The sequence below is a fragment of the Anneissia japonica genome, unplaced genomic scaffold (genome assembly GCF_011630105.1).
Source record: "Anneissia japonica isolate Jap-2015-1 unplaced genomic scaffold, ASM1163010v1 scaffold287712_len2945570_cov188, whole genome shotgun sequence".
In the NCBI taxonomy this organism is placed as follows: Eukaryota; Metazoa; Echinodermata; class Crinoidea; order Comatulida; family Comatulidae; genus Anneissia; species Anneissia japonica.
Window position 1 is genome coordinate 422,582 of NW_022704401.1, and position 15,393 is coordinate 437,974.

Genomic DNA, 15,393 nt, shown 5'->3' on the forward strand with positions numbered 1-15,393 from the left:
TTCGGTATATAATATTTATAAATAACAAAAATGCTGATAATATATTGAAAAAGAATACAATATATATGTATGTGTATATATATGTATATATAAACATACAGAATATCGTATTGCCATTTTCGCTTAATATTCTGAACGCAACCACCTATGTAGACTTTGCCAATAATGCCGAAAGAAGCAAACGAACTAATATCGTTTTAAGTCACTATATAAATGATGAAAAGTGGGGAAGGGCGTGTCCCCTGTCCCTCACCGGTCAACGTCCATGGGACTTTGCCAATAATACCGAAAGAACCAAATAAACTAATATCGTTTTAAGTCACTATATAAATGATGAAAAGTGGGGGAGCGCGTGTTCCTGTCCCCCACCGGTCAACGTCCATGGGCGTAACGGGCATTTCAAATAAACTTTCAAGTTTCAAATATATAATTATGACACTTACCTTCACGAAAATACAGCAAATTATTGAGTTTTCTGCTAGAATACATCCTATCGACCACATCTGCCATTAGTTCATTTGGTTCTTTCGGCATTATTGGCGAAGTCTACACAGGTGGTGCGTTCAGAATATTAAGCGAAAATGGCCGCAAGAACGCTGAAGCAAAAAAAATGTATCAGTTCAACATTCTTTTGTCAATTTTACTTTACAGTGAAGCGTAACGCTACATAAAAATGCATACCTTAAAAGCACATTACAGTCTTGTCGAAAAAACCGTCCGTGTATTTACACCATGATGTGCACACCTACACCTACATGGAAACTGACGGAACTGACGGAACTCAAAATAATGGAATTTACCCGTTTTCTTTTAATACTTAGGCCTACCTCAGTAGTTTTGTTAATACACACATCACGAATAAACCCTGGCCTATAATCATAAACAAAATATGGTGTCTGTTTGAGCTAAAATACACCTTGTCCACCATTTCTGTCGTCACATCAAATTCATCACACGCGGTTCTCTGTAATTTCAAAATTCCCGCTCTGCTGCATACACGTGAAAATGGCCCCAGGAACACTAAAGTTTAATGCCATTAATGTTTTTAAAATCTTTGTATTTTATACATTTTACCATTTTAAATTTAAATCATTTTAATAAATTAAAAGTGTAATAGTATTCATATAGTGACTCCATGAGTCGTAAAATTCGATATAATTTAAATAAGCCTAAAACAATTGTATAAACTTACACATTCATGAAAGAATGCAGCATAAAGTTAACTTAATGCCCTTAATGTACTCAAAATCTTTGTACAGTATATTTATACATTTTAATATATTTTCGGCACTATATTCATTTTTCGATATATTAGTATTTATGTTGTTTCTAAATATTCTCTACGTATATATCTCAAAATAATGACCAATGCTAAGAAAATAATGAACAGCAAAAAGAGCTGCGCTTTCCACAGATGACAACCCAGACTCAACCTCTCAGGTAGCTCCGGTGTCACGATATTCATTATAGCCGTCGGAAGCATTAAAGTGGCCCGGCCATTATAAGACCCGCATATCGCTTTCAATGAATTGGCAGAGAATGCGAGGGGAAAGGGTGGGGTGAGTTGCTTTGGAAATATAGGCTACTCTCCTCTATTCTGAAGAATGTAGAAATAACAAATTTTCTAAAAAATAAAATAAAAATATCAGGTTCCTCTGCGTAAGTATTTATAGAAGTTTACAATAATATCAGAAACTCAGTGAGATGCGAAACTTTCCGTTTCGCTGGAGATACAGAACTTAAAAACATAGTAAGCCTGGTTTCCATACAATCGCTACACGCTATTGCCGACAGCTTTCGGTGATGCTGATTGGTTTGTCGTATCGGGGTAGCCTTCCCGATTGCGTGATTGCTGTAAAAAAAAAAAAAAAAAAAAAACTGTAGCAATAGAGAAACGATTTTAAGAAAACCAGGCTTTAGCCATACGCTTATTTTCATTCGAATCATTCCAAAAATTATGAAGGCCTTTAAAACATCGAGATGTTTACAATACTTTGTAAACGTTTAATCTTTACGGCTGTGAAACGCCTATCTTTAAGCGTAAATAATTCGTTAGGCATATAGCCAACATATAATTCACAACATTAAATGCTATAAAAAAAAAAGTGGGTTAAACAAGCTTAATTTAAACATAATCGGTGTTTTCACTATCTTTGGGTACCGTAATATAACCATCATCAGTCGGAAACGACAAGGTGGAAGCGAAAGCAATACAATCGTCCATTAAACATATTTCATTATATTTTTTTAAGTAAATAAAACGTAACAGAGAAGGAATTTGACAAAGGGAAGAAAACTCAGCCTACACTCGACCCCGGGTCCTTTCGCATTCATGGCGAACGTGATTAGGCCTACCACTTGAACACGAAGACATTGTGGCTGTCTCTTATACACATCTAGATGTGTATAAGAGACAGTCCATATTATGAATAAATAAAAAAGGATAGTTAAATTTCTTATCTACCTTCCTTTCCATGCGAAAGAAAATATATGTCTTTGTCCATTAACTTGTGATGGTTTGTACCTGAGATAGAAGGTCTCAACATGGAGAACGAAACAGTTAATTGGCCTTTTCATAAATGATGGATATATTGTTACATGTTATTATTAAGCCACTATGAATGCATGAATAGTATATAATTTAATCATGTATATGAGTATATGTGTGTGATGATGTTTTGCTATCCACTGTACTAGCTAGTGCCAAGTTGTTTTCTAAGACTAACCCCTTTTGATTTTCCGTATGTTTTTGAACAAGATCCAAAGTATTAATTACATATTCAGCCTTGCCCAATTGTATTCTAATTCCAGTGACCAACTTTACCACAGGTCTTATTTCTTATATTCCTAGTATATTTACATCTTTAATGACTTACAATATTCCCCCATTTTGGAGCGTATGGGCCACCAGCTGTAGTTTGTGTATATGCAGCCTTTAGGTTGAGGGTTTGAAACCTGAAGAATGTAGAAATAACAAATTTTCTAAAAAATAAAATAAAAATATCAGGTTCCTCTGCGTAAGTATTTATAGAAGTTTACAATAATATCAGAAACTCAGTGAGATGCGAAACTTTCCGTTTCGCTGGAGATACAGAACTTAAAAACATAGTAAGCCTGGTTTCCATACAATCACTACACGCTATTGCCGACAGCTTTCGGTGATGCTGATTGGTTTGTCGTATCGGGGTAGCCTTCCCGATTGCGTGATTGCAGTAAAAAAAAACAAAAAAAACAAACAAACAAAAAAAACTGTAGCAATGGAGAAACGATTTTAAGAAAACCAGGCTTTAGCCATACGCTTATTTTCATTCGAATCATTCCAAAAATTATGAAGGCCTTTAAAACATCGAGATGTTTACAATACTTTGTAAACGTTTAATCTTTACGGATGTGAAACGCCTATCTTTAAGCGTAAATAATTCGTTAGGCATATAGCCAACATATAATTCACAACATTAAATGCTATAAAAAAAAAAGTGGGTTAAACAAGCTTAATTTAAACATAATCGGTGTTTTCACTATCTTTGGGTACCGTAATATAACCATCATCAATCGGAAACGACAAGGTGGAAGCGAAAGCAATACAATCGTCCATTAAACATATTTCATTATATTTTTTAAGTAAATAAAACGTAACAGAGAAGGAATTTGACAAAGGGAAGAAAACTCAGCCTACACTCGACCCCGGGTCCTTTCACATTCATGGCGAACGTGATTAGGCCTACCACTTGAACACGAAGGCATTGTGGTGATCCAAGTGTCAGTAGAAAAGTTTGAAGTCCGTTTATTCTTTTTTTTTTTTTTGAAGCGTCACTGGTACTGGTACTGGTATGGGCATTTATAATGCGTATCTTCCTTGTGGTTATTAAGCGCGCGGTTATTTTCCCTGGTCACCCCACCAGGTACCAATTTATACTCCTGGGTGGAGAGAACCACTTCTTGACAGGAAATATATGAAATATATGTCTATGCAGATTTTTGTATGATCGGCTCCTTTGCAATTCATATTCCCATTCATCTTACAAGTGCACCCCCACCGCCACCCCCCACCCCCCGACTTTGAAAAACATTCCACTGGCCATGGATTGCCGTATTGACATGCCGACCAGTTCCTTTAAATTATAAGTTACACATAACTCTTAAATGGTTATGTTTAGATAAAATTGTGTGTATATTTATATATCAAAGATGGATTCCTAGTCCTTTCATCGCTACTCAAAACACATCAAGTATAAAAATGTAGATATAAAGTGTTATTATTATAATTTTATATTATACATGTGGGTTAAGTATTAAGAGTCTGAATGTATTATTTTTTGTATTGAATTTCTGCTTCACTTCAAGCACACCTATTACACTTATTACTTCTTGTTTCACAAACTTATACCACCGGATACAACTTTTGGGCCACACATACTTTAGTAATGCACTGACAACATTTGTTTGGTTACATATCAAATTTTATTAATGAAAGAGTACAAAAATATAATATAAACATATAGTAAAAAAGACTGTATACACCAAAAATCCATTACAAAATTATACAAACAATGTCATCACTTTGTTATAAAAGTTTTCAACATAAAGCAAAAGAAGTTAAAAATATTTGAATACAACTGATTATGTTATTACTACCCACTCTTTTTCCACCGAAGTTTTAAGTCTAATTACTATGTTGTTGTAATATTAGCAGCAAGTTTGAAAAAATTCATATTTCACATTTTTGATCTATGGCAAAATTATTTCCCCAGATATTAGCAATAACACACAATAATTATATACAATGATGTTCTCTTGTATGTTGTATATTATAGCTAAGGAGACATCCCCAAATGACAGTAATGGATAACATGTATTCTCTTTGTGTATTAAAAAAAAAAACATTTTTAAAAAAGGAGTTGTTTCATATGACAGAATGTAATATTATTCAGATGTTTATAAAAAAAAACTGTGTGCATTTTATAAATCCATATTAAATTTTCCCTTACTATATGTACACAACTTGTGTACAGTACTTTTATCTTCAAAAATACAAATTGATATAAAATTGTCATTATCTTACATTTAAAGCATTCAAGTGTTCATTTGGTTTCTTTTTCTGTACATTAGTCTTTAAAATGAAGCCTTTTTCACACTGCTGATAAAATATTTAAAAGAAGTTTTCTCTATTAGAGAAAACTTCATTTCATTTTACTAGTGAATTGCAGTGCCGGTATTTCGGTAACGCATACATATTATTGTGCCGCCGAATATTTGTGAGCCACGGTATGCTAGAACAACTTTAAGCATGTCACGTAAAACACTAAAAATAGATTCGTGTACGTTATAGCAGAATTCTTTGAGAGCCGCCGAATGCGCGTCTTGAAAGATAGGTCACACGTCAGAAATAGCCGTAAATAAGGTAATCAGTTCTGCTGTCTCTTATACACATCTAGATAATCTACACTGTATAAATTGTCTTTAATTATATAATACATACTGATATAACAACACTTGGCTAACTAATATTGATCTATACGCTGCCTCCGATAGGCGAGATGAATTTCATAAATACATGTTAGTCTATTTATTGGTCATTTTATGGAATTAACAATATATATCTATTTATTACTGCCACTGATTGGTCAGCTGGTACATGCTGTTTGATTGGTCAGTTTACAGTGGCAACGCCAACAGGTCCAAGGGGGCAGAGGATGCCCTATCGAGAGATTCTGGACTCGGTGTTGGGGAAGAAGCTAATTATATTGTAGACATTGTCAGTGCCATGAGCCTTAAAGAGGAATGGCAAATTATAAATAATAATAATGATTATAATAATAATAATAATAATAATAATAATAATAATAATAATAATAATAATAATAATAATAATAATAATAATAATAATAATAATAATAATATGAAGCACTCCTTTGAAAAAGCATTTTAAGATTTTGAGTGCAATTTTTTGGCACCTACAGCTGCCTATTCTTAAAATTTGCTCCAAACTCAAATTGCCTGGGAATCTCTGGTGCCACCTCTTTATCACAAATCACAAGTCAATTTATTCAATCCTACAAATTATACATATAACAAAATATTGATAAATCTATCGGTGAGTTAATGTTCGTAAGTAAATATTGGTCTATCTAAATCAGTTAAAACATATATCTATGCATTCATCTAGTTACTGCCTCTAATTGGTCAGTTAATAAATATAAATACATGTTGTTTTCCTACTGTGAATGGTCAGATGGTACACATAATTTAAATGGTAACCATATGCTATAATTCCTTCTAATTATTTCAGAATATTTAAAAAACGGTTTTAATGCCATTAATCTAAAATTAGTGATGGCATACTGATGACGGATGGTATAAAAATCTGGCTGAGTTATCTTAAATTATTTATTTCTTAATCCCTCAGTATTACTACTTATTACGAGCCACGACTGAATGGCGCTATAAATAACTCATTGATTGATTTAGGTAGCTGTGTAAATCCTGTTTAAATCTCATCACCATATGGATCAGCCATCTCAGGCTCTGGCCTATATACTGCAAAGGAAAAAAAGGAGAAAAAACATGTCAATACAATTAAAATATCTATCAATTCAATCTTGACACAAGACAGGGGCAATAGACATTTCTGCTAAGACCCACCTGTTTGGATATATTGTTGTGAACAACAACATTCTGATCGGTAGGTTAAGTTTGATTGACACCCCGGGAAGTTCCATTTTCCCTCCAGATCACACCGTAAATATTCTTATTTTCAATATATACATCTGATTAAGAACAACACTAATTTTGAGTGGTAACCTTAAAATATATTTTTATTTATGATTTTTATTTATTAATGCCAATTGTTTTTATCAAGAAACAATTATCAATATCATTGACAATTTGTATGTTTTCATATCTTATTTGATGATGCATTTCAGCCTTTTGTCATTCTTATTTCCACCTCTTCTTAAGTGGAAGCGGTTGGGTGCAGAGGGAACGGTTTGTTTCCCAACATCGACGTCTGGGTTTCAATCCTTTGCTGTGCATTTAGCTTGTGTCCTTGAGCAAGGCACTTTAACTGCATTGGTTCTCTCCATCCAGGAGTATAAATGGGTACATGGTGGAGTTGCCGGCTTCTGCGCTGATTATCAGCAGCAATGCTTAAGCATGTGGACCCAATGATCAAGGAAACAAAGTGCTTTGTAACCTAAAGGATCAGGCACTATATAAAAATACAAACTAGGATAGGAGTATTTCGGTGTGAATCGCAATCCCTAGGATAATCCACAAATCCAAAGACTTGTTTCCAGTGGGGTCCTTCTGGTGGTGATTGGGCAGTACACCGTGAGACAATCCCCTACTCTTTTACAAAGAGTTACTGCGTTCTCTAACGTGCACATGGGGTCATATTGCACATGGGATCAACGGCTTAAACTTCTCATCCGAAAGATGGTGCGCTATCTTATATTTCAGCCCACCAGCTGAAACACAAGGAGAGCAGCGACAGGAATCGAACCGGACCCCTAGAGATCTCCACGGTTCAGCGCACATACAGTGGCAACCACCAGTTTAGATAAGCTAACTAAACTACACTCACTGTTGACAGCTCAAAATCCAGCACCTAAGTTTATGGAATGTTCTCTCATGCCTGTGGAAACCGAATTTAATATTTTTCATTTGTAATAATGCCACTTACTTGAATCCGGCCTGCTTGTACCCGGATGCATTAGCACCCAGTTACTGTTGCTCACGTTCCCCTTAAGTACTTCAAGAATTGCCCTATGAATGTAGACATACTGGCTCTAGAAAGTAGAAAACACACAATGAATAAAGACACCAGGAAACAGGAAATGGAATCAACAAACTAATCTAGAAATCCAATTTCGAAAACTAACTCTGCCCTTTTGCTACTTTTGAAAATAGTCCATAGCATGATCTCTGGTGGTATGGTATTATATTATCTGAATAAAATATGTAATTTGGCAGTTGATTCGTTATACTATTTACGATAACAATTTCGAAACTAACTCTGCCCTTTTGCTGCCTTTGAAAATAGTCCATAGCATGACCTCTGGTGGTATGGTATTACATTATCTGAATAAAATATTTAATTTGGCATTTGATTCGTTATACTATACGATACTAATTTCTAATTTTAATAACAATATTCATATTCTATTATTAACATTTTTTATGAAACAAATTTTTATTCTCAGTGAGTAATGCTACAAGAGGTTGAACTGATACTAAATCCTTTATTTTTTATTTATCATTTTATTAATTTCATCATACAAGAAATATACAAAATATTATTGATACTGAATAGATAATAATAAAATAAATAAGTACAAGTTGAGTTGTAATTAGTTGTGAGAAGGACAGGATTTGAACCCATAGCCCTGAAATTGGAAGGTAAGCTACATCAGTTGTTTTTTTTCAAAATGTGTGTTCTGATTAGGGAAAATGTTGGTAGATTCACAGATTAGATAGTACTAAGTTTCAATATACATTAAACAAACACGATGGTTTCAATAAAAAGGTTTTTGACATTACTTCTGTTTGAACCATGTAGCAGCGTTGCGTGCGCATTCTATAGACCACTCCGAAAATGTCAATCACATCATTCCTTTGATCCGTGACGTGTTGCATCAAGATGTCAGATGCTATAAACGTTCCACTTCTCCCAACCCCAGCACTGCAACAAAACAATTTACATAGCATAATAAAAGCTTGAATAAAGACATACTGCAGATTCAAGAAATCCTCTGCCCGACACACAAAAAAGAATGAATAGTATATGTACTGTCAGTACTGTATATGACAATTTCAGACTAGTGACATACCCAAATGGAAGTGAGGGTACAATCCATTGTCAAATCAAAGCTAGGATGAATTCTGGATGTTTATGTAAAATATAGACTTTTTTTTTTCGCTGTTCAATTAATATTTATTTATTTTATTTAATAACCTTACCTGCAATGAACAATCATTGGACCCTCGGAAATTGGATGCTGACCTCTGACAGTACTTATAAATCGTAACATGGGCTCCGGTGTTTCAGGTACACCATGGTCCGACCAAGAAGTGAATTGAAATTGTTTTACTTGACGAACTTCACTCATCTAATTTAAAAATTAACAAAAGTGTAAGGAAATAAAATTAACTAAATAACATACATTAAAGCGAGTTAGTATTGTATGAGCAAGTACCTTCTTAGTGGAATTTACATTGAAAATAATGGAATTGTCCACATCCCAATTAAATGTATATAGTAACTAGATTCATCTTTGTTTTCATTTAACGTACGTTAAATCAAATAATCCCTAAATAGTAAATGTACAGTAATTCTATTTTTGTATTTGACTGCGGTTTTTTATATTTTTGTAAATAAATGGGGTTTAATCTATTTTTGTATGTGACTTGTGTTTGTATTTTTTAAATTGATGTTTCTCATTGTCTGTTTGTGAAGAGTGTCCCCAATTCAACTTTTAGCTGCTAAGGAACTCTATTTTGCCAACTTGATTTTATTTTTTTTGTAAAATTTTGAATAAAGATACCGAGATATATATGTAATTACGATTCTTACCTGAGAATGTTCGATGTTGAATTCACGTACGGTCCAATCTGTCATCTGTGTCTCTTCTACCATAGTGACGGTGATGTCACCATAATCCATAGGTTCCGCATCAAATGGCCAATAATGGTCGCATTTAACCTAAGCAAACAGAAAAACATAAAATGATTAAAGTGAAATAAATGGCCAATCATACATTTAATGTAATTATATTGTAACGTGTATATGTATATATGTAAAACAATTAATAATAAATATATAGAAAGGTGACAGCAATCACACAAATAATTAAACTTTTTATCTTTTGATGTTACTAACACTGAAATTTGATTTGAAATTAAAATTAACCATATCATGTGGTTGAAATTAAGTAACTAAAAGAATAAATGCTCTGCCATGCTAGAAGATCTGAGAATTCATGAAAAAAAAATTGTTTACCCGTCCTTTCTCTACACACTGTGTGATCATAACAATAGTTGGTACCTCTTCCTCCCAAACCATTCGCCAAAACTCATTCTTAGTGCCGGGAAGAGGTCCTTGAGTGACAATATATTCCTTAGGATGTTTGTAACCCTATAACAAAAATAATTTAATTTCAAAAACAATAATGTATGTTTAATAAATTAATCTAGATCTAGTTTGTTTATTGTAACTGTGTAAATGTTTTACTAATAATACGCCAGATATCACATAGCCTGATGAAGTCATGTTGATAACATCAACGAAAACTCGCTGCAAGTTTACAACCATTGTACCTGGTTTATTATCGATAAAACCGTTGTACGGTTATAATAATCTAATTTATGTTGAATATTGAATGTTTAAAACCAAAAGTTAAAAAAAAAAAACTCTTAGGCCTACACTTTTATGAAGCATCCACAAAATAGATTTGATCAAATTAAATGGTTTAAACTTGTATGTCATCGTTAGATTTGTATCAGTAGAAATGACAAGTTCAAACAACACTTATGTAAAATGGCACATTAAAACAACACATACATCTATGTAATTGGCGTTGATATAGTCCGACCCCTCTTCATTACTGACTGACAATCGCACAGATGATCTATCAACTATAAAAGGAGAAAAACAGGTTTTTAAAAATGTATAATAGTTAATAGCGTAAAAAATATTTTAAAAATCAAAGAGAATAAAGAAATATCACATATACAAACAACAATTTATATTATTATAGCATTTTAAACTTACATGGCAAGATATTTCTATATCTGTTCTTGAGAACATTATTTTCTGAGCGGCCTCTTTCAGATGGCTCATTAATGCAAACATCTCGTAGTAACTGGAAGAATAAGGAAATATATGTCATTCAGAAATACCGACATAACCATCTCTAGCACCACCATCATAAACAACAATATCAAATCTTCATCATCACCATCACATTGTCATCATCATCATCACTATCATAATCTGTAATCATCATCCCAACCACTATCAATTTACTGCATCATTACCACTACCATCATCATTATCATCATTGAAAATGGGCCCACCGACACTGCTACAGGGATTAAGTTCAGATTGAATTTTCTGTCTGCTTATTGGACCAAATAATTAATTAATTGAAATCATCAACATCATAATTATTATCATCATTATCATAATCATCATTATTATCACCATCATCCTTATGATTTCAAATTGAAATTGGACAAATAGGAACAATTTTATTTTCACCACTATTACCATCATCATTAATATCAATAACAACAACATATCATTATCCCCATCTTTACTACCACCACTACTACAATCAATTAACTATTCACATACTATCATTATCTACACATAGGCCTATCCTTGTCATCTTCAACACTTTTATATTATTTACTTATTAAGTTTGAAAGGCAAATTGGAAAACCCATAAAACAGCAAACGGCCATATAATGCAAAACAATTTAAAATTCAAATTAAAACGGAACAGTAGAGAAAATCCGATCAGAATGACAAAATAAACTAAGCATCCACTGGAAGGAATCCCAATATCTGCAGACGGATCCGTTTCGGCCTTTCAGGCCTCATCAGACATTTTATATGAAATGCAAATTACATATTCATATGATATGAAATGCAGATTTGACAGTCACATGGTATGGAATGAAAATTACCGTGAACTTCTTGTCCACAAAGGATGGGATTGCGATGACTGGACCGCTGCCGCATTTGTCACTGGCACAGCTGCTGACTGTGTGCGTACCATACGTACAGTCTCAATCGGAGTGAAAACCATGTTGCGGCGAGCCTCATCTTCAAGTTTCTCCTCAAGGGGTGTTGAGTTACAGCATCTTAAAAAAAAAAAAAAAAAAAAAAAAATTGTAATTACAGGATTATGATTATTTACTATTTATTTATTTAAAAAAAAGTTAGGAGTGATACTTGTCTGAATAAACTACCAATTGCTAATGTAACAGTCCTCCCTGAGTCCCATGACACCTTTCTAATTTTCATTTGCAACAGTGGTGTCACCAACAAAGGGCCTGGACCCCATCGTCCAATCCAATATAGAGATCGTTGGACCATAAATATTATTTGCCTATCCAAATAACATTATATTGATTGCCAATCCCTGACATTGTGGTCTAGAAGCACAATTTTGGACCACACAAAGTTATCAAAAATCTTACATGAACCCAACCAGGTATTTTTATTCTAAGACTCCAGTTGTTCCTTAGTTCGAAACCCCCTGTCGGACATGTTGGCCCCCCTGCCACTACAGATTTGCAGTTAAATATAAATCTATTTCAAAACTAAGTCTGATATCTTGTAGTACATCACATAAATTGACTTTAATCTTAAGGTAGTAAGGAAATTAGTTTATCATTGTGTTTTCTTATGAACCAAGCTGTGATGGGCGATTCTAATATTTTTTGAGGTAAGTTCACCCAAAAGGAACCTTGGAATGTATCAGTTTTTCCAGGTAAGTTGTAGTGATGACACCGGTGTATTAGAACAAAATAATTAAGTATAAAGTATATATTAAGTATATATTATACAGCACTTACTTTCCAGATATCATGGCGCACATAATCACAAGCACAAAGATTAAGAGAACACCAACAGCAATGGCACACCAGACAAACCATAGTACATCAGAATCTGCAAACAAAATAAACACAAAAGATTTTTTCCTTTTGTCATGTATTATATTAAACACAAGAAATGTGTTTTCTTAACACTCTGCCTGCCAAAAATAAAGATCTCCGTTTGACCGCCAAACACGGAGATCTCTGTGTCTCAAGTTTTTTTATGGAATCCCATAGATGGGGTAATTACCGATATGTACTAACAATTTGAACACTATATTCAATCTGGACCGTAAGTATTTCACTATTTGTTTGTTTACAATAGCGTAGAACGGTATTGATTTACTATTGATTTACTTTTACAAAATCGCGATTATCTCAGCTTCATTATGCGAAATTGCGTAAATCTCTAAAAGTGAGTCATTTTCATTTTACTGTTACAGGTCACAGACTGTGATTAGAATGAAGTGTTTGGTACCATTGTAAAGCTAAAATGTTTGTAGTGCTTGTAGCATTCACTAAATGTCAATCTGATCATATACGTACTCTCAACAATTTTCGAAAGTGTGTTAAAATTTGCTAATAAGTCTGGTGATTGCCGATACTATTTTTTCAAACCTTTGGCGGTCAGAGTGTTAAGTAGAGGAGTACTCAGACATTAGAAAGAAACACAAGGATATTTTATATGTGATAAATATAATCATTATCATCACTACTATCTTTCCATTATCATAATGTAGATGTCGTAGAATATTTACTTGTGGTAATTGGTTCTGACCAGTCACTGTCCGTGTATGATCCGTCATTACCATAAGCTCTAGCCAAGAATCTAAAAAAAAAAACATAAAATTTACACATTACAATATACATAAATCAGAAATAGTAGTTTATGGGTTATATTGAATGAAGGCCAATTCACATTGCTTTCTTAAAATGGGATCTTAAGTTAAAGGAGTGCGATAGACTGTGATTACCACCTATATGCAGCACACTGAAACAGACTATTCCATAAATTTTTAGGTAAGTCCAGAAGTGAAAAATTTACAAAATATCAATTCTTCCAGGTAAGTTTTCATACTACTGATATCCAGATTAAATTTGACAAGATAATGTTTTCACATTTAATATCAGTTTAAAACAAATTATAAATAATTATACCGGGTTTTAAAAGTTTGGATGATTATTTTTGTAAAGTAAATTTCATGAGAATCAAAAAATAATATTATATTTGAAATAAAATCATTTTAAATTACCGATATGCTGTTCTTGGTTCCAATTCACCATTACAATAAGTTGGGACGTTAGGAGCATTGCAGTCCTCCGACCCAACAACAAATGTGTTTGTTGATACCTCACGGCGCTTACGACGTCCTATACTTTGAAGTTGTACATTCAGATCTCCTGAGGTCTGGTATGGTGGCCTGGGGTCCAGATTTTCAACTTGGAAGTAGGTCAAAGGTTGTGTGGCAACAGCTACTTGTGCTAAGTATATTAACCAAAACAAAATTTAAATGTGTCTATGATAGTCACAAAACTCATTTAATAAGTATTCATCGAATACAAAACTTTGGATGGGCTTCTTTTCGATGAGGGGCCTTCAATTCGAGATGGGCTTCTTCTCTCGAGATTATGTCCATTGGGCTTATATTCAAGGTTTTACGGTATACTAGTCTGTGGAATACTTTACATGCCAGGAAATGAAAATTATTTTATATTGTGTAGGATTATATATGTTTTATACTGTATATTAGTTGAATTTGATTTATGTATTTATTTAAACAACATCCTTTGTATGGTGAAATATTATGAAGGTGATATTTACTGAGAGTGAAAAAACAATCTTTTAAAATATTATAGTGAAATTAACCCTGTGATCAAACACTTTTTTGATTGTACACTATAAGTTTTCATATTATTATTATTTATTAAAATAATGATCTGAAGAAGAGGAATTAAGTTGCAGGATGAGACAAAAAATCAAGAATTGTATAAGAGGCCAAGAGAAAATTAGAATGCTTTTTAAGCGTAAACACATTTTTGGTTTGAAAAAAAAAAAAAAGGTTTCCTACTGACCTAATCATTTTTTCGATTTTAGCAAAATGTAGCCAATACAGAAATTTTGTTTTGGCCTCATCTACTACACAGACGCACCCCAGCTACACACAGTTTTAGAAGGAAACAAAGAAATTAAATAACCACAAGGAAGACAGGAAAAAAATGAAATTACCTCCGTCTTGTGCAACAATTATCACTATATGGCTTATAGGTCCATTCTCTGTACTGAATAAATCTGATCTCATTTGTATTGTTATACTAGTAGATGATCTGTCCAGATTGGGTGTTGATGACAAAACCACTGATGGCTTCGGGGGTGCTGTGGAAGCATTCAAACCAAGTAATAATACTTCATAAGTACAATAAATGATCCAATAAATTTATAATGTCTCTGGAAGCTTCAGTGTGGTTTTTAAGAATGATGTTTAGTTGAAAGTGGCGCTAATTATTGTAGTGTTATAATGATATGCAGGCCTTTGACTTGATGAAGCATTAGAATTATTTAATGTGTGAGAAATTTAATACCATCACTCATAGGGCCACAAAGCTATTCAATATAGAATAGATTTCAAATAAACACAGCCGCCCTTATGCAAGAGCCATGCTTAGCGAAAAAAACATAATGTGTAGTGCGCCACTTATTCAAAAGAAGTACTTATTTCATTATTTACGGTAATCATTTAAGATATCAGATATTGTCTGTCATACAAAAACTAATGTTGGCACAAATTACAT

At 33.2% G+C, this 15,393-nt stretch overlaps 2 protein-coding genes across 2 annotated transcripts in view; both read right to left on the minus strand.

The window, feature by feature from the left end:
• Positions 1-6,020: 6,020 nt before the first annotated feature.
• Positions 6,021-10,919, minus strand: LOC117104663 (receptor-type tyrosine-protein phosphatase O-like). Its single transcript, XM_033245545.1, has 8 exons — positions 10,769-10,919; positions 10,559-10,632; positions 9,998-10,132; positions 9,572-9,700; positions 8,959-9,107; positions 8,539-8,680; positions 7,682-7,787; positions 6,021-6,537 (listed from the first exon to the last, which is right to left on the minus strand). The coding sequence occupies exons 1-8, from the start codon at positions 10,884-10,886 to the stop codon at positions 6,488-6,490; spliced, it is 903 nt and encodes a 300-aa protein (XP_033101436.1). The 5' UTR covers positions 10,887-10,919; the 3' UTR covers positions 6,021-6,487.
• A 765-nt stretch (positions 10,920-11,684) lies between these two features.
• Positions 11,685-15,393, minus strand: part of LOC117104675 (tenascin-X-like) — a 63,767-nt gene continuing 60,058 nt past the window's right edge. Inside the window, exons 61-65 of the mRNA XM_033245560.1 lie at positions 14,831-14,977; positions 13,857-14,085; positions 13,362-13,432; positions 12,583-12,676; positions 11,685-11,865 (exon numbers count right to left, since the gene is read on the minus strand). Coding sequence (XP_033101451.1) covers positions 11,685-11,865; positions 12,583-12,676; positions 13,362-13,432; positions 13,857-14,085; positions 14,831-14,977 — 722 coding nt within the window. The remainder of the gene's footprint in view (positions 11,866-12,582; positions 12,677-13,361; positions 13,433-13,856; positions 14,086-14,830; positions 14,978-15,393) is intronic.